Source organism: Corvus kubaryi, unplaced genomic scaffold (assembly GCF_017639235.1).
Source record: "Corvus kubaryi isolate FWS band 111438036 unplaced genomic scaffold, C.kubaryi_AGA036_p1.0 37396, whole genome shotgun sequence".
NCBI lineage: Eukaryota > Metazoa > Chordata > Aves > Passeriformes > Corvidae > Corvus > Corvus kubaryi.
Genome location: NW_024581135.1, coordinates 21,660,292 through 21,687,515, shown reverse-complemented (window position 1 = coordinate 21,687,515; position 27,224 = coordinate 21,660,292). Strand labels below are relative to the sequence as shown.

At 37.6% G+C, this 27,224-nt stretch overlaps 1 protein-coding gene and 1 long non-coding RNA gene across 2 annotated transcripts in view; both read left to right on the top strand.

Annotated features, from left to right (window-relative positions):
- The first annotated feature begins 1,638 nt into the window (after positions 1–1,638).
- On the top strand, positions 1,639–9,502 carry LOC121670362. The gene is made up of 3 exons (XR_006018130.1): positions 1,639–1,674; positions 4,966–5,021; positions 5,248–9,502. It is a non-coding gene; the product is annotated as an uncharacterized LOC121670362 (long non-coding RNA).
- Positions 9,503–12,396: 2,894 nt separating this feature from the next.
- The window catches only part of CHN1 (chimerin 1), a 64,335-nt gene continuing 49,507 nt past the window's right edge, over positions 12,397–27,224 (top strand). Inside the window, exons 1-4 of the mRNA XM_042040458.1 lie at positions 12,397–12,426; positions 12,542–12,648; positions 13,311–13,424; positions 26,883–27,171. Of these exons, the coding sequence (XP_041896392.1) occupies positions 12,617–12,648; positions 13,311–13,424; positions 26,883–27,171 (435 nt within the window). The 5' untranslated portion in view covers positions 12,397–12,426; positions 12,542–12,616. The remainder of the gene's footprint in view (positions 12,427–12,541; positions 12,649–13,310; positions 13,425–26,882; positions 27,172–27,224) is intronic.

Genomic DNA, 27,224 nt, shown 5'->3' with positions numbered 1-27,224 from the left:
TCGACTTGCACTGCCTTAATTAAAGGTATCAAAGCAGGAATGAATAACCCTGGCTGCATCTGTTGCTGCTGATTTGCTTTTACTGCCACAGTGAAGCACAAGCTGCTTAAGGTCTCTCTGCAGATTCAAGGTGTTCTTGCTGATCTGCAGGATGTGGTAGAGCATCTGCAGGACCTTCCAAAGATCAAACCCCATCATATTCAGGGGGATGGCAGTTTAACTGAGTGCTGCCTTAATAATAAAGTCATAATGAATTGTATTTATAAAACCCACTGCCACCGAGGTGGTCTGCAAGGACTGCACCCTCTTCATGTGTAGAGCTAAAATACAGGGTAAAAAATTGAACAAAATTGCAGTGCAGTTAGGGCAGAGAGTGTTTTGGGAGGGTCTGGCAAAGTCTGTGCCAATTAAACTGGAAAATATCTCATTCCACTAAGCTGTATTTTAGAGATTTTTGACATGAGTCTATGTGTGAGAGATGGACTACAGCAAGTATCTGAAGACAGATTGTGTACTCTAAGGGGAAGCAAAGCAAAATCCTTTCCCAGCTTCAGGCTCAATTTTGGTGGCCTTAAGGACTCTCAAGTGGAGATGCCACTCAGGCCAAAAGTCAAGCAACAGTTTCCCAGATTGCTTGATCTTTATGTAACCTTACAATAAAAGCTAGAAATTCGTGTTTTGTTGGATGCAGCAGGTAGTTCCAGTGAGCAGACAATTGCAAACAGAGCTAAGGCAGGAACACTGCAGTCGGAAGTGGCCTCAGACAGCAATGCTGGCTGTGTGGGTGGCTCAGCTTGTGACCCTGTGGTGTGATGAGGATGGAAAAACTCTCATGAGCTCCAAGGCAGATAAGCACAGCATCTTGCAGAAAGCCTCGGTGATTTGTGGCATCAGAACTGAAGCTGGTCAGAGCAGTAAAACAGTGGATCAGAGTCGAAGTTTGCAACATAGCCCTGAGCTCAAAATGTCAGATCAGTTGTAAAGCAAGTCATAAGAGCGACAGAACTTAGAAGATGTTGGGATTTTATTTCTTAAAAAATTGATTTGAGAATTAAAATTTGGGATTAGAAATATGTTGGTACTTTTAATATTTACTCATTACTTCCAAAAAGAGCTTGTAGTCAGTTTAAAAAAAAAACAACCTCCTTTTTTCCAAAATATTTTGCAGTCCTTGCATACTCTGATTTTATTTTAGCAGTGTTAATTGCCATCCAGAAGAGGAAAAACCTAATGGCAGGAATAAGTTGCATGGAAACTCATTTATTGGAATTTAAATTGAGATTGAAAAAAATCTTTCTGGTGTAGTTTAAAATGGAATGTATAGATATATACATAGCAAAATAATATATATTCTCCTTCCTCCTCACAGTATGTTGGCTTCTGATCTGCATGTTTGCCATTTTTCAAATGTGTTTCTATAGTTTCAGTTCTAGCTGGATAAAGAAAATACCTTTTCACATTTTTAGTTTAAGTAAAAAGGGGGAAATCTTAACAAGTTGTTCTATACTCTAATAGTAAAAAGGAAGTTTAGAACCTAAGTGCCATATTATCTTAATAATTCTGCAAGGGCTTCTGCAGTTATTTCTGTGTTGAAGTGTTTCCAACAAAACATCAAGATTTTTTGTTTTCTTTCAGATACTGATGAATACAGACCACCTGTTTGGAAATCTTACTGTAAGTATCTCAGCGTTTTGGAGTTTTTTTCCAAGTCAGAGCTGGAAAAGTTTCAGTTTGATTCTTTAAAAGGCTCATTTCTCTTTTCATCAGAAAGTGAGTTTAAGAAGCCTCAAAGGGGTTCATTTCTGTTTAGAGATAGGTGCAGCCAAACTACCCCCCAGGACAAGTCAGCATAGATTATTTGGAGGAGTAGATTCTCTGCCCCTTATTAACATAAGTTGTCCCACTCCTGGTTGGTCTCACTTATAGTAGTTTGTCTGTCTAGACCAGAGCTTACATAAGCTCCATTCATGCCTTAAATTTTGTATCCTTGCAAACTCCTAGGGCTCCTGTGATCTTGTACCTTGCATCACTACAGCTAAGCTTGAGCTGGTTAAAAAAACTCAAAATAAACTGCTTTCCTCAGGAATTTGCTGATGTATTAAAATGAGAGCATTTGTTTGGCGTGGTGTGACAAATCACAAGCCGGTTTTTTGAAGCCCTGACTAGAAGGGCCTGGTTTGCTACTAACCTGCCTGTGCTCTGCAGGTCTTGGTGTGTGTGCCCTAGCCCAGGGGGAGCTGGCTTTGCAGGCTGCCTTAGTCAGGTGTGCAGGGCAGCAGTCCAGGTGCCTTGCCCTGGGAGCAGAGTGCCACTCTCTTGGGAACCTCACAACTTGCTGTTTTCATTTCAAAAAACAAACCCAAACCAAATAAACCACACCCACAAAAAAGCAAGCAGCCATTTTTAAATGCAAAGGAATTCCGTGTAAAGGAATGACCTGTTGTTTGGCTGTGCTAATGGAGGTTTAGTGACATGAAAGACAGCATGAGAAAAATGTAAAAGAGCATCGTAACTTCCCACAGTGCCTCACCTTTAAATTCTAGTTCTTTATAGACAGAAAAGCCAAAATGTGAGGCATTTTGAGACTTGAGGAACCACAGCAAGACAGAAGAGTCTTCTGTGAAAAGCAGATTTTGAAAACAGAATGTTTGTGTGTATAACACAGTTAACAGTTTAGGGATGTCAGACTTACATTTGCATTACTTTGTATATATTCAGCTTGGTGTCTTCAGGCTGGATAAAGGGATTTTTACTCAAGCAACATTTCACATCAAGAAAATGTTTGCTCTCTAAAGGTTGAGGAGATTTAGTACTTGAGAAAATGCAGTTATTTCAAAAGGTTTCCATCCTGCTGTGGGAGACTTTTCAATTAGAGATGTGGAATTAAAGGCTTGGTGAGAACCATGGTTAGAAAGACAGCAAGTGTAAGAGGGCAGATTCAATTATTTTTTGAGCTCTGTACCTTCTGTGAACTCAGGGAACACTGCTTCCTTGTTCAGTTTATTGCATGCCATAATCTATAACAGGGAGGTTCAACCTCTCTAATACCGGATCTTTATTGGCAGCTTGACAGCAGCTGAAAGCCTGGGCACGTGCAAATGCATGTGCACCCACTTTCCAACATGGTTTGCATGTATGGTTTGTGTGCACCCACTCTCCTACAACATCATGGTCTGCCTGCCATGGTGAACCTTCCTGTGGTTCAGAAGTAAGCTTTGAATCCCAAGGTTTGATTAGGTTTCTGTCTCATGGCAGATGAAGAGGAATGTCTTGTTTGACTTCCCTGGCAATAACTACAGCAAGGAAACTGGTGTTGAACAGTCTGAATTGCATACATCAATTAGAGGAGGAGGGATAGGAGTCCTGTTTTGTAACTTAGCTAGTCAGCTTGCTGTTCTTCTTACTAGAACAGAAGAAAGGTATTGCCATTGGTGAAAAAGAATTTCCTTTCAGAAAATCTTTTCATCCTGGCTTGAAGTAAGGTGGGAAACAGTTTTCAGCCAGTTTCTGTGGAGCATGCTGACTGTGGGTCTCCACTGCTCTTTTTTGAAATTCAGAAAAGTCTTTACTTGCTCTTTGATTTTATTTTTTTTTTCCTTTGAACTTGGTGCTGCAGTTCTCAGAGTTCCATATGGACGAGGTCCAGTGCCATCAAATACAACTTTTACAATGGAAGCTAGGGAATCTCTGTGCTGGCAGTGTAAATGCTCATGCTATGCTTAAAATGATACTTGCAGTTTTATGTACCAATGCGGTGTTGTTCATCACTTGCAAAAATAATTTTCGTATTACCAGTACAGTATGGAAATGACTGATTTTAATAACAACAGGAAAAACCATTAGGATTTTTTATTTGGAACAAAGGGAGTATTTTTTCCAGTTTATCTTATGATTCTGTGATCATTGGGCATCTTGCCATTTTCTCCATTCCCATGTAGCTTGATACATAAATACAGCATTTGCCAGTGGAAAAGACTTGGGATCAAATGAGAATTGTAATGAAGTCAAATCGTATCAGTCGAATTAATGTGTGGTCTTATTATGTGAAGAAGGTGATAGCAAGTGTTGTTAGACCTTGGTTTTAGTACTAATGATTGAAGCATAATTTAATTTTGAAAGATTACAATTCCAAATGTCCATTTTGCCAGTTATAATGTACTATTGAAATACTAACTTAGTGTTGACAGCCTCATTTTGAAGGTGGCTTGCCAAACTAGATTCAGTTGGGATGGAAGTTGAAAGTCATTCCTTTGGTATTATACTAAAAAGTCCACACATACTGGTAGCATTAAATTTACATCTGGTTCCAAAAATCTGTTCTGCCTTGATAGAGCTTATTTTAAAAATAGAGAAAAAGGAGGAGGGAAGATGTAAATGTAAGTAAGTGTATGTCATAATTTGGGCCTTAGCTAGTTTATGCTGCTACTCAACTCGTTATGTTTTGCAGATCTTTAGATCTGCAAATGCAAAGGCTATCTTTCTCTTTCTTCAGAAGGGTCCTCACTGAGCAGTGGCAAAGGCAGAGGGTTTGATACCACACAGTTCTGAGTGATTCTTGTAAAGTCTTGACATATTGAAGGTGACTGGATGTGTGCCCAGCATAGTAGGATTGGGCTCCATCTGCTTGCTGAAGAAAGTCTGACAGCTGCCTGATTTGGCATATAATGAACTTTAATTTGTGTTTATTATGATTCTTTTTCTAATCTGTTTGTTGGAAACTTGTCAGGTCTCACCTAGTTATTCCATATTACTTGATCAATTGATTGTAAAGAAAATCAGTATCCTGTTTTGGCTTGCAACATTCTTTTTTTCTGACCACTTGTTAGTCAATTTTTATATCCTTGGTATCCTTGCATTAGACTTTGCAGAATGTCTCCTTTATATAAACAGCAGTGTTTAATGTTAAATGCTTACCTTACACAGTGATTCTGTATTAATTAGAATTTAACTTCTGCTTCCTCCCAGTATATCAGTTACAACAGGAAGCTCCCCATCCTAGAAGAATAACCTGCACTCGTGAGGTAGGTATCACAGAGTTCAGTTTTATACAGTCCAGCAATTCCATGTCTGTACTTAATTGTGTCCAGCCCAAAGAGTGGCTCCTTGGGACACTTCGTGCTGTGATTAGAGTGAGTAGCCTTGGGGGTGCTGATACTCAGAAATCCATTTTTTCTAAAAATGAAATTTAAAGGATTTTGATGTGTATCATCATTTACTGAGAATCATTTACTACTTTTCGATTCCTAGATACATGGAAACACACCTTTTCTCCTCCTTTTTGCATCAGAAATTCACAGAAGCAAGAGCAGAGCTGTACAGGGGAACTATGCACCTGTTCGTACAGACATCACTGCTAGGTGTGTAAAATAAATCAGCAGAGGGAAGACTAAAACTTCCCCTGGTGCTGTTATTTGAGTCACAGTACTTCAGACTCATTAACAGCAGGAGCTGAGCTATGCAGAGCCACAGATTTTACGGACTGAAGTGGTAACAATGGGATCCCCTCAATAGACAGTGATACGGAAGCACCTGCTCATGGGATAAGCTGTCGAGGTAGACCCCACATTGCTACTGTGCCCTGAGCTGCCATTCAGCAGAGCAGCACCTCTCCAGGGTTCTGGTGTTGGAGGGTTTAACTGACACCAAACATTGGTGCCAGCAAGATTTAGTCATAACTACATCCATCTTGCAGCTTCAGTGAAGAACCTGGGAAACATTAATTTCAATTTCAAAAATGCTGAAATGTTAGGCAGTATTACAAAACACAGCTCTTACTGAATAACTGGAAGTTATTACATTGCTGCAATAAAACTTGAGTATTTTTGTCATGTGCCAAGAGAAAGGAAATTAATCTTTGAGATATGTTATTTGCTTCAATGTAGTGTTAAATACAGAGGGATGTAGCACTGTCTGGAGGGAACATTAATAGCTTATAGTTTAGATCACAAGGAGGAATTCTTGATAGAATTAAGCAGGCAATTTTCTGTCCTTTTTTCAAAAGTCCAAGTATAATTCTATGAAGTAGTCTGGCAATTTTCAAAATAAAATGTAGAGATTTAACAGAAATGAAGTACTGTGTTTAATGGAAGCACTCATTTTCCTCTGTTAATTTGATGTTTCGAAAAAAGGTATAGCTATAACTTACTGCACTTAAGCAAGATATAGCTACAGGAAAGAACAATACATGAATTTTGCAAGAATGATAGCAAAATTTTTTGTTTTGACAAGGATTTCTACTGTTAATGAGCGTCCAAGAAGAGGTATTCTGGTTAAAATTGTTGTGCAGGTACCTTAGGTACATCAAATAAGGTCAGATGGACATTTGAAGGAAAGACAGCTACAGAAGATAAGATCCAAGCTGTGAAAAAATTGAAGTTTTTCCAGTTTTTTATTCCCATTGCAACATTATTAAGAAGGTTCTGTTCTATTTTGAGTGTTCTCTATGGTACATATTTTCATTACATTAATATACAAAGTGTCTGAAGTCTTGTAAAAGCTTAGTATTACAATACAGGTTTATGATTCAGAGTGCTCACCTGGATAGGATAAAGTATTTTATTCCTTGCCTCCAATGGATTGTGCTTATTGTTGTAAAGTGCTGTTGCATAGTTGCTTTTTCCTTCCTCTCCTCAGAAGTATTTCACTGGTGGAAGAATTGGTAGTATGTGTGTGGTTATAGGTACACAGGCATATTGTAAAACATTGAAGGGATTTTTGGTAGCATTCTGACCCTGTTTCTTGAGGTGCTGACATTGCGCACGTACGATCACTGTAGCCTTTTCTTTTCTGAGCCTTATCTCTGAGTCCTGCTCTTGTTTACTCCTGTAGTGACAGACTGAAAGTGTAATGCTCATAAAGTAGCCTGACTTGTGGTGAGGGGTGAAAATTTTTCTGTTTCTTCAGTTAGATGCTATGAGAACCTCATCTGTGAATGTTTTAATTCCCACAGAATTAGAACCTTCATTTTTTGTATATATTTTGATTTCTTTAAAAGGAAAAAAAACAAAACCAACAAAGAAATGGAAAAAACCCAAACAAATCCATAATAGAAAGTACCAGCACAGTTAAGGAAATCATACAATGACAGTTGTAATTATTTTGTAATTATTTGGTTGCACAAAGTATATGTACTCTGTAGTCAGGGAGATACTGTAAACTGATCAAGTAGTCTGGGATATTCAGTAAGAAATGTTGGCATTATATCCCAGGCTAGTTTGACTGCAGAAAAGGGCTTGGGGATCTTTTGCCCTAGTGGTAAGACCTCACTAGCAGATTTCATACTAAGTTCTTCTTCATAGTATTTCTTAGAATACTATTAGCTAATCCAGTCAAATAAGCAGAGACATAAATGTGTATTCAGTATCTGAAAATTAAAAATTTTTCCTGCCTCTGGAGTGATGGAAATTGTTCAGCTATTGATCAGATACAATTGTCCTCTTTTTAGAACAGAACAAGAAACTTGCCAGCCAAGTATAAAAACATCTGCGTAAAGCTTCTTCAAATACGAATCACAGTGACTACTACAACTTTGTCATCCTCATTTTCACTGAATTTAAATTCTGTTAATTGGAAAGTTTTATTAACTGTAATAGAGATAGTAATTGAAAAGTCGGACTGATTTATGAAGGAAAATTTGCTATGGGTGAGTGGTGTCCTCTAGCCTGTTACAGTCAATGGGGGATTTGCAAAAGTACCACAAACAGTCAAAACACTCTGCTAAGTCCTGTCATGATTGGAGAAAGAAATGCAACACATTGGTGTCTCTAATGTCATATTTCTATGAATTTATTCCAAAACAAGATTATGACATATGACAAACTTTAAGTAAGTGTAAAACTATCCCTGTGTCAGAGTGAACAGAAAAATGATACATTCTGTGTTATTTTAAAATAGCTTCTTGAACTCTGCTGAGTAAACTGGTGTCTGTACCGTGAACATTGTTGTAGAAACTGAGAAATAAAAGCTGCAGATCTAGTGAGAATTGAAGCTAGTGAGAATTGAAGTAAATAACACAAAACTATGAAAGAATTAGTCAGGTATTCAGCTGCAGAACAGAGCTTATTAAATACACATTTTATCATTGAAGAATTAGTTTATTTTTTTATAAAAAATAGTTATTGGAAGCTTATTTTTAAGTAGTAAAGGTAAAATTGAAAGAATACATTATCAGTGTGCATTTTCGTACTTCTGCATTAATTCTTTATAATGCAGATAACAGTTTTTCATTATAAGTGTTGAACAATTTATGCAGCTGAGCTGATTTGAAGTGAAAATATATTCAGCAAGCAGTAACTTGTTTAACCTTTCTCTCTGGTCTCAGCCTCTCCTGCTTGTGTTGAGCTTTGTGATCTGTTCTTTCTCAGCTGGGTTTCTATTAGCAGCCATGCATGAGTCAATGGGGAGCAGAATCTTTTCCTAAGTGGTTGAATTATTCAGCCGTATAAACAAATTCATAAATATTAGGAAGAGAATTTTGGTCTTGAGAACATCAAAGAGGTCAGTAAGAATGAACAATATGTAGTTTGGTGAGGTATTAGCACATAAATTGCTCTTCTTGCCTTTTTGTAATCCACCTGTTGACAAAAGCAAGAGTGATGATTAGGGGGAAAAGCTCTTGTTAAAGAATAATTGGAAATCACATCATAAAAACCCCCCAGCCCTTTATTTCACGTGCAAAGGCACACATTGTACAAGTGCTGATACTGAGAGGTGTATTCAACAGAATGACCTACTTAACATGAAATGCTTCTCAAATACAAAGAATTCAAGTTTCTGCTCTGCTACACCAGTTTCATATCAGAGCAACACACAGATCAGTGGAGAGATGCTGAAGTAAAAAGAGCATTGCATTCATTTGGGATTTTTTATTGTGAAGGTGTAGCAGAGTCAAGTCTGTTAATACTCCATGAGGTTAAAGTTGATGATTCCATAACATTCTAAGGTTATTTGACTTCTGCATGAGGCTTGCCTGCAAATTATAATGTTGTTTGTCCCATTAATACTGTATTTCCTCCATGAAATTCATATTTGTTGTGCTTCTAATCTTACATACATGTGTGCATGTACAGGCATATTTAAGACAGCCTTGACTGCTATATGAATGAAATGCATTAATGAATGAAAGCATTCCACGAAAAATTTTAAATAACTATACGAAAGGATACGTATTGTGGAGATAATTAAAATCACTAGCCTTTTCTGTCCTCTTAGGAGGCTTCATCCTAATTCAGTGCTAATAGTTAACAAGCCTGTTAACCAGCATCTCTGTGTAGTATTGTGAAAATGGTAAAGAAACACGGAATAGATGGGCATATATAATGCACAGCCTTCTTAGAGCTGTTTGTAAGGTGGCTTTATCAGCATGATAGTCAATCAGGATGACTTTCCAAATTTCATGGTAGGTAAGCTCCTTTCCAAACGCATGTCTACTGTAAGGTACTTGCCAAGTCTGCCTGATTTGCCTGTTCATAAATTTGGTTTCATTGCCTTCACACCTCCATTTCAAAAAAAAAGGGGAAATTAAGCAATGGTAGATATCTTGTTGACCTTTGTGTTTCTTGCAGGTATCATAGGGAGACCTTAATTTTTTCCCATGGCCTCTACATTAGTGATATACAAATAAACACATTGAAAGCAAATATCTCATGCTTTTTTTCCCCTTTGTTTTTCCTAGGTAGAAGCAATTTTTAAACCCTTGCCAAGCAAACAGCAATAGGAAATTTTTCCCATAAAAAAAAGTCCTGAGAAGTCAAAAGGCAGCATTCAGCTGATCTTTCCTGGATACAGAGAAAAAGAAGCAGCTAAGGCTGCCCTTACACTTAGCAATGCTTTGGTCCAAAAATATTGCCAAATCAGAAAGAAACTCTGCAGAGGATAATTACACACTGTATTTTCAGCTATCAGCTTTAGCTAATAGGACCGATTTCTTGCTATCATCTTATTTAAAAATGTATTTCCTTTCTTAGGTGGGTTTAGTTCCAGTCCAGATGTTTTGGTTTTGTCTCCTTAACTTAAGGATGACGGACTGTGAAAGTTAGACTAATGAAGCTTCTGAGCTAAACTGTTTTGGCTCTCAGTGCTCATGTGCAAAGGGAAGATACATGGGTGCCTGTGATTGTAATTTGTAGAATTAATTTTGTAGCATACAGTCTGGCAGGAACTTCTTGAAGTCCAAGCAAACACAAAAGACCAAGAAAGTTGCACGTTGCTTCTGGTTCTGGTGCAGTTAAGGATGCCTAAAGTAAGAACAAACACTGTGTCTAAGTTGCAAGGGGTACAGTTGGTGTACCAACACCTGTCAGAAGCTTTATAGAAAGCTTGAGAACAGTGTTTACTGTCTTACATGGTAAATTTGGCTTATGGGCAGTCTGTGTGGTTTTCTGAGTACACAAACTGCACTGGGTATGTAGCCCAGTTATTCTGAGTGAATTAGAAGGCCCCTGCTGAGTTCTGATGGAATTTTCTTGAAGTCTTAACATATGTTATTATAGATGTGAAAACCCCCTAATATTATCATAAATGTAAAAACTTATGAAAAAAACACTAACAGGCAGTAAAATTCAGTGAATTGAGGTTCCAGCTGCACTGAGTCTTATGCAAGCAAAAAGTGTTGCATATTGACATTTATACTGAAGTTTTTGCAAGTTGGTAAAACTGATCAGTAGAGACAGAGTGTTAACAGAAGTGGTTATTTTCCTCTTTAACTCATCACCCACCAAATGAACTGCAAGCCCAGTTAAAAATGCCTGAAAGTCCTGTGGAGGTTTTTTCAGATGCTTTGTTCCAGTCATCTTCCCATTCACATTTTCAAATGTTTGCACACAGAGTATATCATAAATTGTCTTAGGATTTGCAAGTACTCTGAAGATGCCCTGTCAAGTTACTAATCCGTTTCCGAAAAGGAATGTTTTGCTCATATAAATTTTCCAGTACTGTCTTATAAATTCACTGAGATAAATATAAAATCTCACTAGACAGACAACAAAATCTTATTCAAGGATTCTTCTTTTAACAACTGCCCTAAAACTAGTATTTTGGCATAAGGGTTTTAGTTAAGAATTGTTTCAAGTTTCTGTAACAACAGCAATAAAATGCTTTCATTTTTTCTCTGTTTATGTTGATACCTTCTTATTGAAGAAATAGCCTACATTTAACAAAAAGTATCTAAGACCTTTCTTCTTTCTTGAAATGATCCAGTCTCTTCAGGCCCTTTGAAAACAGCTATCACACCAGTCAACTCTTGTTTTCTGTTATAAAGGAAAAGGAAATCTTTTAGAACATGATAAATCTTTCCAATGATGGAATGTTTTTTCCAAAGTGATGAACTATTACAATAGCTTTCTATTTGCTGGGAATGTGGAAGAATTGTTATTAGACTATACATCAGGATGCATGTTGTTTTTTGTTGTTTTGGACATCTGATATCTTTATACTCCACTGAAATAACTGGAAAGATGTGCTAATATTAATAGGCTTTTTGTTGAAAACATGGAAAGAAGAAACTAAAGTGGCATTCTGTGTTTCAGCATACCTGGATTGTTTTATACTTTTGTAGTTCAGGTTGTATAACTGTAGACTTTTACTCCCCAAAGGGTTTCCTCTTTTAAATTTAGCAAAAAAGGATAATCTGGTGGTTTAGATTATTAGCTGATTTCTGTGAGGTCTGCTGTTCCTCACTTGGCTCTAGACTTCCTGGACAAATGCAGACGCATTCCTTAATCTAAAATAATTATCAGGCAAATCATACTCTGGCACCCCGCATGTTGTTTGCATTTATACTGTAAGGTCTCTAGAGCACAGACAAAGTGGAGTTACACTACATAACACATGCACACCTGCTTTTGAAGTCTTTTAGGTGATATTGCAGAGCACACAGTTTAATGAAGTCGAGAAGTACAAGACTTAGGCACCTGATGATTTGCCCTCTCTCTGAGGGGCTGTATAGTAGTGCCTTTATTTCAGCAGTGGCACCAACAGCTCTGTGATGGAAGGTAACCTATACATTTAAGAGTTTTGTAGATGTTTCACTGCACTAGTGCACTCAACAGCGTGATGCACTTACATGCATGAAATTCAAACTCGTTTCCCCTTTTTGGCACTTTGTAGGAGCAATATTGAATGCCATCAGTTTGTATATGCAGTCCTGAGGATGACATGGTCCAAGTGGCTCATCCTTTCTCACTCCGTTTTAAACCATTCACAAGTGTGATGTTTTCTGAAGGTCTCCCTTTGGTTTCCCTATGTTCTAATTGCAGGAGAAGTTCTGCAGTAGATGATTTTTGCCTGCACTTTCAGATTATATCCCTTTCTATTTTTGATACTATATTGTAAACAGTCCACTTACTGTATAGCTTCACTTGTTATGCAACATTACAATTTCTGTTGTTTCTTCTAGGTAGAGAACAGACCCAAATATTATGGAAGAGAGTAAGTAGCAAACATCTCTGAAAGTGGTTTATCCTGACATATTGGTTGATAATAGTTACAGAAAAGGTGGCAAGTGTTTACTCTGTGCCCTTTGTTTCTTCTGTGTGTTTTACAGCAGTGTGTCATACCATCAGATCATTATTACAGTGCCATCACTTTTGCCTGCCTAAAATTACAGCTGCAATTTCTGATGGATATGGATATCACTGAGTGCTACTTTAAGTGAGAAAAACATACATATGTTTCTGTACTTTGAAAGGATTGTGGTTTTTTACCTCCCTCTCCAGCTGGCTTTGCAAAAAAGGTGTTCTGTTTAGGGAAAAAAGATATTTGGATCCCAAACATATATTGGTATGTTCAGTCTACATGTGTCTTCTCTTTCAGGTTGCTAATGTAAAGATGGTTAGATCTAGAGTGGAGAAACAAAGTATATCTTATTTATGTTTATTTTGGTAGAAGATGTGTAGTGTTGCTGGGTTATTACATCAGCAATTACTGTGATTATGGCAACTTGCTAAAATCTCAGGGATTGCATAAAATATCCTTGAATGCTTCAAAATGTTTGATTGCATGCCACTAGCACAAAACATGTGAAGCCGGCAGGAGAGAGCAGATTTATTTCTACATATTAAATTGACAGATGCAGATTTAAAAACAATATACTTGTTTCATAGATATTCTTTCCTAGAAGCCTTTCTAAACCATTTAAAGTGACTTCAAATACAGGCAGAAAGGGAGATTAATTTAAACTGTAGATTCCTACAAATCAGTCATTTTTATGTTTGCTTCTTTTTTAATTACTCTTGTTGGTGCTTTTTAAAGAAGACCAAAAGGTGATTTAAAAGAGAAGAGGCATGTGTTTCAAAAAAATGTTTGTTCCTTAGATTCCATGGGATGATCTCAAGGGAGGAAGCTGACCAATTATTAAGTGTTGCAGAGGGAAGCTATCTCATTCGTGAAAGCCAAAGGCAACCTGGAACCTACACTTTGGCATTAAGGTCAGTAATTAATACTTCATTTTAAAATTTATAAAATATTCAGAAGATTTTACTGTGTTGCTGACCTCAGGTCATAAAATCTCTTGTGATTGTTTTCATTTTTTTTTAATCACTGTACTTTTTCACCCTAGTTACAAATTTGGTATCTTTAACCTTCTCTGTCCCTTCTTGAGGTGCTAACACTCCTTATTGTTTGCCCCATCAGGGTAACAGCAATTGTGGTTTTGCTGGTGGTGCTTCATTTTGCCCTTCTGCCACTGTGTTACAGATGTGACCCCATGCAGATGTTGGGAGAGCAGGTGATCAAGAAATAAAAGACATCTCATGAGTTCCCCTGACTAGTCTGCCGTGTGGGTACTGGCTAGGTAGCTGTTGCTGAAGAAGACTTAGTTCTCTCTGGTCTCTCCATGGGATGGCAACAAATCAGGAGGCCTTTTTCACCTGAACACTTGTTAGCTACCAACGTTTGCAGATCTACTTCTTCATTCTGCAAAGTTCTGACAAGTGGATTAGCTATAAATAAAAAAGTCAAATAAAAAATAGTTGTAAGTTTTAAATAGCTTAATTGCTTTTAAAGTATTGGAGGTTATTTTGGCCTGTGCTGTACACCTAAGTACCCAGATGGGAGATAGTGATCATTAGCAATGTTTTAAATCTAAGTGGGACAGAAAAACATTGAAGGAGAAGATGCAGTTACTGAAAGTTTTATATGGGTAAAATAAGATTATAATTAAAATAATAATGTCTTGGAATAAAAATGATGAATTAGTTTTTCAGGGGAAAAAAGAGTGTATTTTAATGAGATATTTGTTTCTGTAGTAATAAGATTTCAAAGAGAAACAGTGTTGACATTTACACTGACTTGCATTAACAGTGTAAATTTGGTATTTCTTGTTAAAATAATACTCAGTTTCATCATCTGCTCTTGCAATATTCTTTTAAAGCTAAAAAGAAATCAGTTGTAACACCTGGCTTGAAGGCAGAGCTCCTGGCCCTTGCTTCTAATGGAGCAGAAGGCACAGGGCCTATAGACTAAGATGATGCTGTAACCCCTTTGAAAGCAATAAAATCAATTTTATCCCAAATAGAAAGAAGAATGGATAGTTGTTCGTAATCAGCTCGGGAAAAGGTTTCAAATGATAGCAAAGTTGTTATCGTTGATTTACTTTGATGAAATTCAGCGTTTGGGAAAATACATCAGAATCTGAAACTGCAGCATCTTGCAGCCATTTCATTATGAAGTGCTGAATAACTCACGTATCAAAGGCAGTGGGTCTAGGTGGCTGCTTTCCTGCCCACAGCAGATAATGCTCTGTTGTCTCACTGTTGGCCTTCAAAGTGTATGGATGAGGGTGTTTACTCTCATACCTTAGGTGGAACTCTGTGAACTGCAGTGCTGTGTCTTTCACACATTGGAATTTTACCACTAGGATTTCTTCTTAATCACTACTAGGAAGTGTAGCAGGAGTCTGCATTTCCATTGACTGGAGGGAGAGTTTTGCTCAGTTTCTATTTTTCCTTTTCCTGGAATTATAGATGCAGAATACAACCATTAGCCAAAATGCCCACTGACTGTGTTTCTGAAATTGTAGCCTCTCTTTAAAGACTAGGTCCTTTCTGCAGTCTCTCTGTGCATCCTGACTGTGAGAAGTTTGCTGTGATTGCCATGATAAGTTTATGTAATTTTATCAGTTTTTGAGAGCATCACTTGTGTTTGGGTCACTACACTGCCAGATGGCAAAGATAGCCCTGTCTGCAGTTTAGATAATCCCAGCAGGAATTTAAGAATGTAATTTCCACGGCCAAAAACAGAGCTTGTCAGTAGGATGGTATGTATGAGCAAAACTTTTCCAAGTTCAACAGAAGGCTTCGATTGAGTTCAGGGTCTCTAATTTCACCCTTTCTCTTCTAGCTGTATGAACCAATTTGATATTTTCATACTAGGTTTAAGTGCCCCTCTCTCCCTTAAGCAGTCATGCTAACTTTAGGATCACTTCGGTATGATTTTTGCTTTTCCTTCTTTACCTTTGTTTTACCCCTTGGAAGCTGTGGGAGGAAAGAAAACTTGGTCAGCTGTTACATAGAAAAACAGACACAGAACAGGTTTCAAAGAATTTTATTAAGTTAACACAGCAATTCTCTACAGGTGCCCTAATTCTGTAATAACAATAGTGACCAAACATAAAATGAAATATCCTTGTTTTCTGATTGGTTTTCAGGCACATTTTGGTAAAAAAAATGGAAAAAATTGAGTAAAATTTAGATTCTTGAAGGTACCATCAACTCTTGGCATAAGTACTTGGTCCCCTCTGTATTTCTGTGTTCTACTCAATCTCTCTCTCACTGTTTGTAGCCTGATGTGTCAGTCTTTGACGGCCTGTCCGTTCTGATTAGGGCAAATTGGAAACTGCCTATGAAGTGCGATTGCATCATGAAATCCCAGTTCATCAAGACATAAAAGTCTTGTGGTAGCTCTGGGTAGAGCAGCTGATGTTGAGACTGAGACAGGTTTGTTTCCTGGCTTGTAGCTGCCGATGGTTCTGCTGGGGAGGCAGGCAATTCAGTGAGACAGACGGCCCAGCACGTCCAGCTCTGGCAGATGTCTTCTTCCTGTGTTTGTGTCAGCGTGCCTGGGAATCCTGAAAAACCCAGTGCATCCAGTCATGAAGAGCAGTTTAGTGAAACAGGATCATATCCCTTCCTGTGGCAAGGTATGATGTCTCTGTAATGAAATGTTTCCAGTCATCTTTTCTGCAATGGAGAAGAACAAGCTTTTTGTGATTTGTCCTGAGGACCCAAGCCAGACATTTCCTCAAATCATCATGGAACACTTTCAGTGTTACATTTGAGTCCACCAGCTATTGTAGCTGATGTCCAAAATCTCAGTATTCATACCAGCCAGGACTGCACATCCTGTTCAAGATGAACTGTGCCACGTTTTAGTTCTTTGTTCCCCAAACCTTTCTAAATGAGTATTTGACCACTATGAAGCATTAGGCTGTGGTACTTTTATGGAACTAGCTTTAGTAGATTTAAAGATCTTGTTCCTGAGCTGCAATAGCGACAGACATAGCCTAGCACCACTTAAATGACCAAATATAGGACAGGAAAAAGAATATTTTTTGCAAGCTTAAGCAAGGCGGTCAACTGTTCTTTGTGCAATACTGTGAAATAGTTGAGTTCAAAGTGAAGATTTTTAATATTTTTTCTTAGCAAGATAGGGAAAGTGAGTCTTATCCAAAAAAACTTTTCCGTTTTTAAAGTTGCTGTTGACTTACTGTAAAATCTGCTTTCCACTTACATAACAAGCTGCATTTTGCTCGTCTTATGATGAGCTATTTTTGCCTACTTTCATCCATTATTGTGCAATTAATTTGCATCAGGACTTTTTTAAAGGCAGACTACCTTTTAAATCTAAATTTGAAACAAAAGATGGTAAGGTTTTTTCAGAAAATAAATTTCTCAGAATTTGTAACAGAGGTAGAAGTATGTTCTTAAAGAAAAAGAAAATGATAATTTAAATGTTGTTTTAAGTGTGTAAGTTTAACTAAATATTCAGAGCTGTCCTTCAAAGAAAATTGATGTTTAGAGCCTAAGAAGGCCTGTAAAATTGTGTCAGCTCAGATACCATATAAAGGAGAATGAAGCATAAACACAACTGAGAGCAGCAAATCAGCACCTTACTATATATAATGCCTGTACTTAATTATGGATGCATTCACCAATCTTTACTAATTAATTAATCAGAGAATGCCACTGAAAATGTTTTGCAATCTTGAGGTTTAAAAAAAATTGCTAAAGGGAGAAAACTATCATAGATATATATGTGTGTCCACACATATCAGCAAGTCTCTGTTAGAATAAAAATATTTAAAATACATTGTAATGTGGATTCAATGGTCCAAACAGATTAAAAGAATGAAAGTTCCTAACTCACTTCTGGAGCTATTAGATCTGCTTTTAGATTGGCAAAAGAGTAAGTAGTACACTGCTTAATGTTAAGACCTATAGCAAATGACAGTAACAGTAAGACATGGTTTGCAATGTAGCCTTTTGTGGTGGAGAGCTTGTTTAATAACTAGGATGAGGATAAAGAGGAAATGGGTAGAGATTGTACTAGTGGTAGGCGTTGAAGTGTGATGGTACTGCATGTTCTTTTGAGTAGATAGCTGCTGTAGCACATTTAATTGGTTACCATGGTTTCCCTTCCTGCAAATTCTATTGTTGTGATACTGAGAATGAATTGAAATAAGGTTCTGCAGCATGATTTTTTAGAAAAAAAAGGTAATAATGTGAGCCATGATTATGAGTCATGTTTTCTTTATGTTTGGGGTTTTGGACACATTGAAGATTATGTAGCACCAGGAAAGAATTCTTCAGGTGAAATAAATGTCAAAAATTAGTAATCTTTATTTTAGTCAACAAATTACATGTATTGTGCAAATTCATACATATATTCTCTATCCCTAAATTATGAAATTTTGTTAAGAAACTAGCCACTGGCATTTTAAAAGAAGACCTAATTGTTAGGCTATAAGAGCATAATGCTGCAAATGAACCTTTTAAATTTCAGAGGACAACTGCTTTGGTAGCTGGATGCTGTTTATTTTCAGTGGGCTCTTTTGGGACACACGTGTAGTGCTGTTCCAGAACATGTGTTGGTTGCTGTGGGATCACTTACATGTGTAGAATTCAACATCTGCAAAAGGCTTCTTGAATTCAGAGATTAAAACCGTTGATCTGCATTCTGCTGAAAAGCCTCGTACATACTGGGACAAGGGAGAGCAATTGGAGAAAGAAGAATTGTTTGAAACTACTTTCTACATGATAATAGCTGAATTATGTTTTTTGAATTACGAATGCATCAAAATCTGATCATAGTTTATACTACATCTATAGCTGATCTATAAGTAGTCAGAAGGAGCCCAGCAAAGCAGTAGCTAACTGCATCTCTTCACTTTACCATGGTAACAGTATCCTGACATCGTGCTAGTTGGTAGGAAAAAATTATAAAGACCATTTTAAAGACTAAACTTTGCATATCTTTCTGTGTATTTTTTTTACCTGATTTGCAAATGCAGTGATTGGCAGTAGCAAAGGCTGAATTCAGTTTCTAGAAACCTTTCTAAAATATTCATACAATATTCCTTGTTTGCTAAATGAAGAAAACCAGAGGAAAAGGTGGTGATAAATTCTGGAGCTTGCTTTTCTGCTCTCAAGTAAAACAATTGGCCCTCTATTTAAATGATCTTCCGTATAAAAAGTTTCTTTCCCTGCATAAAATTTCACACTAAATAATTTACTCTCTTAGTTTGTCAATAACATGAAAGGTTCAGCTACCAGTGAACAGCTTAAGTATCCAGCTTGTCACCTGCATTTTGTGAGTGCACCTGGGCACTACTGAGATGGTTTCACTTAAGTATTTAGTATAATAATAAATAGCTACTAACCTTAATGAGTAATTAACTGGCTACCTAGGTCCTCCCACAGACTAGAATGCTTTTTTCCTTATGGTTCATGTCTTCTTGCTGTGTTCCTGTTCTCCTTCCCTCCTCTTCCCATCTGTTGTTGTTGTCAGCTCTGTTTTCTTTTGGCTAGTGTCTAATTTATCTTTGGCAATTCAGCTTGCTGCAGTCTTTCTCCTGCTCGTGTTAAGTTCAGCACTTCTCAGAGGAATATTCTCTGCTTCAACGTGTTGTGAACTTTTTTGGGAGAACTTGTCCAAGAGATGCCTGTGCTCAGTGTACACAGCTCATGCTCATTTTATGCCATGTCCTTCACCCTGGCTGTAGTTCCTGCTGTGCCACAAAGGTCTGCTGTGATCTGGTGAACAGCAGAGGCACTGCACTTGTGGTGAGGTACCATGGTGGAGCTCAGAAGGTCTGGGCTCACTTCTTGGTTTCATATATGATTTGGCTTTAGGCCATTAAGTTCTGAAGGCCTCATTTCTCAGTTAGAGAAGATGTTTTCTCTTCTCTATTGTCTCACATTGCTTATTCAGTACAAAAGTCTAGGATATCTTAAAAATGGCCCAAACAGACTGAAAGTTGCATCCCATCTCTCAGACTACCCCTTGTCACAGCTCCTGAGCAGGAATGTGTTGGACTTTGTCGTTTTTATGGTGCATAATATCTGCCTGGTTGAAAGCTTCTAAGCAGTGTCGGAGTTGAAATAATAATTGAAAAAATCAAATTGTAATGCAATCAGTTGATAATTAAATTGTATATGCAAGTACATAGTGCTTTCCTCTCCTGTCAAAAGCATACATATCTTTTCTGTCTTCTGCAAGTTCTATTGGAATCCCTCTTTTTCTCTACTGCTTTTAGAAAATGCTAGCTAGAAATCTATCTTCAAGTTAGTCCTTTTGATTGGCCTCTTCTTTTGTAATTTATGAAATACATATTTAGGAATTTTTTTATTTGGAGAAACACCTTTATTCCTGTACTTCATCAGCTGTAGATACTGTGGATGCTTTATAGACATGTTTCCAAGATAACACACAGTAGCCTTACATTGTTGTTTAATGTCATTATTGTTTTCATCAAAATATTTATTAATTATTCAAACACCAAAACAACTGACAGCAGTAAGTGTTATCTGGCCCAGTTTTCCTTTTCCTTCTCCCTCCTTTATACTTGGTGAAGCTCAGCTGAGTTGAGTATGGTTCCTCCTGATTTGACAGGTGCTAGAAAGAGAATCAAGCTAATTTTTTTTATTTTGTATCTTGAGATGAGTAGATGAACTCTAACAGTCTCAGTAATAAATTGACATCTGCCCCATTTATTGCTGCACTTGCATGAAAGAAGAAATTTTATTCTAGAAAAACAGAATATAATAGTAAAAAAGCTATTAATCTTCACTGATGAACTGTTAGTAGCCCCAAGAATTCTAATAATGCATGTTATGTATGCAGGAACCATTTCATTTTGTGTTGTTATGCTTGTTTATTGTTAAGGAATGTAGCTTTGAGGAAAAATCATTTAGAGAGCAGGATGAGTATATTGGTGAATTTCTCACTGTTTGCAAAAAAGTGATGAGTGAGTACTGGAAGATTAGAGGTAGAATATGTTGAGAAAACAAGTTAAGTGAATAGCAAATTCTGTAATACCTTTAAGTAAGTTAAGTAAACCTGCATTGTAAGATTTGCATTAGCAGTGGCTTAAGGCAAATCAGATTTGACAAAATCTCTCTGGAACAGAAATCCTACTGTAGTTTTTTTTAGTCTAAGTAAATTTGGGTTTTCTTGAGACCTTGAACAACAACCTGCCGTATACATTTAAAAAAACCCCAAACAAACAGGAACAACAACTAAAACAATGTTGTTCCACTCTGCTCTCCAAGAACCCTTTCTGGACTTGCAAAGCTATTTTACAATGAGAACATTTCTTTGGTTTTTCACTTGATGTCTTCCACTCAGGTTTCCTTGATACACTGAATTAAAATATCTATATTGTTTTAGTAGGATAAATTAAGAGCAAGTTACTTTCAGTGTGAGAAAATCCCTAGAAGCAAAAGAGAAATAGGGCAGCCATGATTAACTTTTAAACTAAAAGAGGGTCGATTTAGAGTAGATAAAAAAGAAAATTTTTTGTGGTGAGGGTGGTGAAACACTGGAACAGGCTGCCCAGAGAAGTAGTAGATGTTCCATCCCTGGAAAAATTCACTGGATGAGGCTCTGAGCATCCTGGTCTAGGTTGAGATGTCCCTGCTTATTGCAGGGGGATTGGACTAGACAACCTTTAAAGGTGGCCTTTCAACCCAGACCATTCTTTGTCTCTATGAACTTTAGCCCTTGTAGGAAAAGTTCCTCTAAGTGAAACAAAAACGAACATGACTGAACATTATGCTGTGGCAGTTTTCTCTCCATAATACACAACTGCAGTGGAATTCCTGCTACATTTCTGATGTTGTTCTACTTCAAAAATATACCAGAAAAACAATATCATATATGACCTAAAATGAAAATGTTATATGTAGAGTAAAATTTACATACACATTTTGAAGTTTGCTGAGTAGACACTGGTAGGGTGGATACCTTAATTCAGATGAATTGAAACACAGTTCTATTTTAAAGTAATATGAAAGCTTTTTGTAGCATGAAGTCACATGGTAAAATTAACTCTTGAAGAACATTTCTTTAAAAATTTTGGTAAACATAATTATTTACTTAGTAGGAAACTATGAAAGTTAGTAACATTCCTGCTAGTAACAAGTCCAGATGATCTTTATCCAGGCAAGCTGGCATAGGTCTCCAAATATTGCCTTCATGTAAAGAGAAGATACCAGGCTTTTAATACGTTCCCATGTGCATGTAGAATTCAAAGGTGTCTTAACCACTAACCACAGTGAGTCTATTTCCAGGAAGCATGGAACTTTCATCAGGTAGAAAAGGAAGGAAAACAATGCCCAAAACATTGGTATTGATTCTGATTCAATCATCAAATTAATCCCAGCAATTTATATCAAGTTTAAAATTGAATAAGCCATGCAAGCACAGTACTAAGAAGAGGTAATGCATCTGTTCAAACCAAACAGATTATTTTCAAAGTCTTACCACTGATCAAGAACAGTAACATTTACCTTAAGTGATCTTAGTGCATATTAATAACATACATAGTCCTTGATCAGCTGATACTTTTTCAAAATTTTAAGATAGTGAAAATCAGCTGTTAATAGTAAAATAATACATTGAGGCAAAAGAATTATTTTCTTATTTTGTTAGATTTATTTGTGAAAATCTCCATTACAGGTACCAAGGGCCGATAACACTTTTTCTTCATTGTTTTCAGCAACTGTTGCCTACTGCTGATGCCCTAGAGCAGTTGGTTTGTCCCTGACAGTGCTTATGATCCACAGGGAAGTGCCATTGCTCTGGTCCTCACTGCCTGCTGTTGGCAGCACACTATTTACGCAGTATTGTTTTCCCTCTTGGACAAGGAAGTTTGGGCAGTGATGCAGGTAAATAGTCTTCAGCCTCAGTAGAGAGAGTCTGCTGGGAAGCTGTTATCAGGGATAATATACAAGCTCTGAACTTTTTTATAGGATCCAGGTCAGAAAGAGGGAGTCAAAGGTTGTGTCTGCATTGGCAGGGGATAGACATGTTGCAGTACCAGCTCGAGAATTTGTTTTCTTTTTTCAAGGATGCCATACTTTTTTCCATGCTGAAGTATCATGCATTCAGCCAGTGCATGGGTCTTACCAGGTTTTAGGGATAAGTTTATACTAAATTAATATTCATCAAGCAACAGTCAGCTAGCCAGTACTGCCCCTCCAAATGGCTCTGGAAAACTATCCATAGTGACTGTACTGACTGTACTCTGCCACCCTTCCCAGCCATATCAGCGAGGATTTTTTGTCTCCATTTGCATTAACCCCTAATGCATTTGATTTCATTTATACACACTGTGTTCCTGTAAAATACTGCTCAGGTTTTGAAAACGATGTTATTTGTCAGGCAGGTATTCTGGGAAGTTGGCAAGTTCCAGAGTTCCCTGGCCATCGTCAGAAATGTTGTTGCCAATGAAAGTTTAAAAAAAAAAAAAAAAATAGCTGCTCTCAGGAGCTGGAGACCTTCAGGGATAACTGTGTAGAAGAGGTTTTGGCTGCATGCAAGGCTTGTGCTTCTTTGACAAGGAAATGGGCCAAAAGAGGATCTGTGGAATAATTTGTTTTCACTCCCAAGAACACAGCTTGATTAAGAGACATTCGTGAGTGCAAGATTGCTTATATTGCTGTGGCTTTTTATGGAGTGTCAAGACTCTAGTCATAACTGTTGGTTGAGAGTTTTCAGAAGATAGAACTGAAATTCTGGCACCTAATTTTAAGCAAGACTTCTGCCTTCTGGCTGCAAAGCACATTAAGACTCTTTCTCCAAGGGGAGATTAAGTCCAAGTGACCCTTAGGCTCAGACTTAAGTTTTCCCTGTTCAGTGAATGAAGTTGCTTGAAGCTAAGGAGGACACGAGTAGTCCTGAGGGGCATTAAATTTGTCATTTGGTTGCAGCTACACATTCTAAACAATGCCTTTGTCTAGAAACTCTTCTCATCGTAAAATAGCCTGTAAAAGTGGTGAAAAGCTGCTGTACGATTCTGTATATGGACTATAAAATCCACCTTCTCAGATGGTAAGAGAGTGTGTCTGGGCTCTCAATCCATCACTTCTTCCTTTGTTTTATCACTGACTGCTGCATGCAGGTAGGTGGCTGATTCTGAAGCCTGTCTCTCTCATGGTATGATACCGAATTCAACCCCTCAGTCCTTTATTATCCTTTATTAGCACGCATATGCTCTACTGTTTAATACATTTTCCCACATTATCTACTCTGCCCCACTGGCAACCAAAGGAACTGGACAAAGTGATTGCTTTTCAGACAACTTGGAATAAAAAAAGTCTTTTATCTGTAGTCCTGCTGCTTGCAAACAAATGCACAGTGGACACAATGAGACTGTTTGACATGTCAGAGGTCTAATTATTTTTCTTGGAAAAACATCTGATGTTCCCCTGTTTAAACCAAAAGAGAACATAGTTTATCTGTGTCCCACTTTCTACTTATTAAACAAAAAGCAGCTGGTACCAGTACTTGCCTTTAGGAGGAGAGCATCAGGAAGTTGAAATAGCAAATCTTGGCTCTACTTAGTTGCCACGGTGATGTATAATTAACCAGGCTGCAGGAATGTTACAGAAAGTAAACATAAGGAAATAGTCTTGCTAATGGAAAAATTTAAACCACAGTTTTAAGTAAGATTGAAGGGACTGATGATTAAATCTTTGTTTAATCTTTAGTATCTTTATCAATAATTTTTAATTGAAAATCTATGTTTCTTTTTATATTGTAATTTGATAAAAATAGTGTCATCGTGTGGTCAGGAAAAAATTTAAATGAGTTTGAAAGAAATAAAACAGGATTCTGAGACACATTGTTGATGGTACAGTCTTTGTAAAAGATTGGTGTTTCATTGATCTGTGGGGATTTTGGGGGTTTATCTCCTTGTTACTGGTAGGATTCTATTTGAAAACCAGTACATTTCTCCACAAAATATCCAATTAGAAAGGAATAGAGAAAAAAATTTGATTTGGAACAAATGGGAATTTAGATGAAGGCAAACCATTCATCTCTTGGAAGCTCTGTTCCTTGTAGTATTTCTCAAAGACACACTTCACGTGCATCAGTCTCAACAGATGAGTACAGCATAGAGGCTGCTCAGTAAAACATACCTGTGATAGGAGGGTGCACTTTCTGACCCTGATGGAAAGACAGCTGATCTTTTAAGAAGTTCTGTTTGCTTTCTGCATTTGGTCATCTTGTTCTTCAGACCTGGTTTTCGACTTTGAGGGACGTTGCTAAAATCAAGACATTACGTGTACTTAGTAATAGGCCTTACCATGCTTTTCTGTGCCTTATCCTCTCTTGATAAAATTAGTGTAATACTTTTTCTTCTAGAAAGCTAAGAGCAGTAAGTGTTCTCCAGCCTGCTTGAAACTGCTTTAAGTAGTCAAAGCAGATATCACTGATTAGAGTAGCAGTTTACCTGCCTCTCTTAATATAAGTAATTCTAATGTATATTGTATTTAAGGCCCATTATTCTTCACCTTCAAACTTATTTGGTTCTCCCAATGAAGTGAGAACCATCAAGGTGCTTGTATGTGCTCAATGTGCATTATTCCCACTGACTTGAAGAGATGACAGTGAAGGTTGCTCACTTTGGCACTGCAGAGTGCTGAGCGCTCTTGGCTCATGTTGACTTCTCTGACAGTCAAGGGTGTACAAGGAGGATGTCTCATGGTCAAAGCTTGTTTGCCATACACTGTGTTGAATATAAAGGTGCCCTGAAGAGTAAGTCTGAATACATCCACCCCTTCTGCTATGACTTAGGACATTATCTTTCTACCTTCTGAATGACTTGTATTCACTCAGATCTGCATCTTGTGATGAAATTAGTGTTGGGTAAAAATGTATTTCTTTCTGTCATTTTGTAATTTCTCATGTTTGATTCAATGAACCTTTAGTTTGTGTGGCATAAAAATATGCATGGAAGTACCAGTTAATTTGCAGGAAAATGCCCATATAGTTCCTACACACTGTGTCCTCTTTCCTTACTGAGCAGGATGCAGATTCTTGAGGGCCCCTCACATTTGAGTGTTATGTAGAAATAGGAGCTTCTGAAGTTGCTGTCACTGTGAGACTATTGATAGGGTGATGGGAAGGCTTTGCATTTTGATGTAGAACAGAGAAAATAATACAGACTCCAGAACCATGTATTTTTGCCTGTATTTGTAAGAAGAATGCAATATTTCACCTGAAGCAAGGTCTGTAATTATGCTTCCCCCTGTTTGGCAAGGCCCTGCTGAGAAGAGGAGCCACTTCAGCAAAGTATCATTATTTACTGTGTTCCTTAACATCTCCAATGAAGCATTTGCTTGTAAAGTGAAACCAATCCATCCTTTCAAATTTAGTTCTTAATACTTATTTGGCAGATCTGACCTCATAAGGGGGCCCAGTACCCTTGCTGCTGTCTGACCAAGGAACAACACTGGAGTGAGCTGTGAAAGCAGCTTCTTGCCTCCATCTTCTCTGCAGGAAATGTTGCCAAGTGCAAACACTGCTGTATTTTCACATGTTTAGACTGCTTTGAGGCACAAAATGGTTGCAGATTCTAAGTACGGTTTTTTAAAATATGCTACTGTTCAGGTAAATTCAGCATTCCTATGGTTGCTGAGAGCCTGTATCAAAATGCTGTTCTGTCCTGATGCAAAATGGCTGGTGTTGGATCGCTTTCGTGTTATATATCCTGTATGTTACAAAGATTTGCTTGAAGCTTGGGACTTAACAAGCATAACACAGAAGGACTTTTGTACAAAGCTTGAAGAGTTAGTCCTGGGCCTTCGGCCAGGAATAAAGAATGCTTGCCCTTGTGCCATTTTGTCCTGTGCTGCTCCAGTTCTGGCAGCAGTTCTGCTTCAGTGTAATTGTTGGCACTGGAGCTCAGCTGAACCTTGAATGGCCTCTTCCTGCAAGCAAGCAGGGGAGCAGAGGTCCGAGACGGCATCAAAACTCCGTATTGATCGGCTGTAATAGAGGACTCTATTATGAGAACTCTTCATATCAGAGCCAAGCAAATTGACTATAGTGATATAGTAGTGAAGTACTAAAAAAAGCCATAAAGAGTATGAATTAATTTTTCAGTTTTTCCATAGATAATGGAAAGGCTAAAAGAATATAAGAGCAAACAGCTCCTTCTCGGACAGTAACTGTTTTGGCTATCTATCTGCAGTTGTTGTTGATCTCTTCTTCCTATCTGTGCTAAGTAGTGGTTCCCCAGCTCAGCTGGACCAGACACAGAGCATAGGCACAGCTTTAAGTGATAAAGTGTTTCTGATTGTTTGCAAAGGCTTGCTTACTCTTATTTATTCTGCTTACTGTTCTTTAAAAAAAAAAACTTTCCCATTTCATTGAGGCAGATTTGGAAGTCAAACCAGAAACTTCAGACTCTACTACGATGGAAAACACTTTGTTGGGGAGAAACGTTTTGAGTCCATCCATGACCTGGTGACAGATGGATTGATTACTCTTTATATTGAAACGAAGGCAGCTGAATACATTTCCAAGATGACAATTAATCCAATTTATGAACACATAGGATATACAACTTTAAACAGAGAGCCAGCACACAAAAAGCATATGCCAACCCTGAGAGATGAACATGATGGCAAAGAGTCTACAGGAGAGGATGAGGTAGCAGAAAAGAGGGTAAGCAATTGTTAACCCACACTTTTTTTTCTGTTAGACTTTTTATTTTGTAC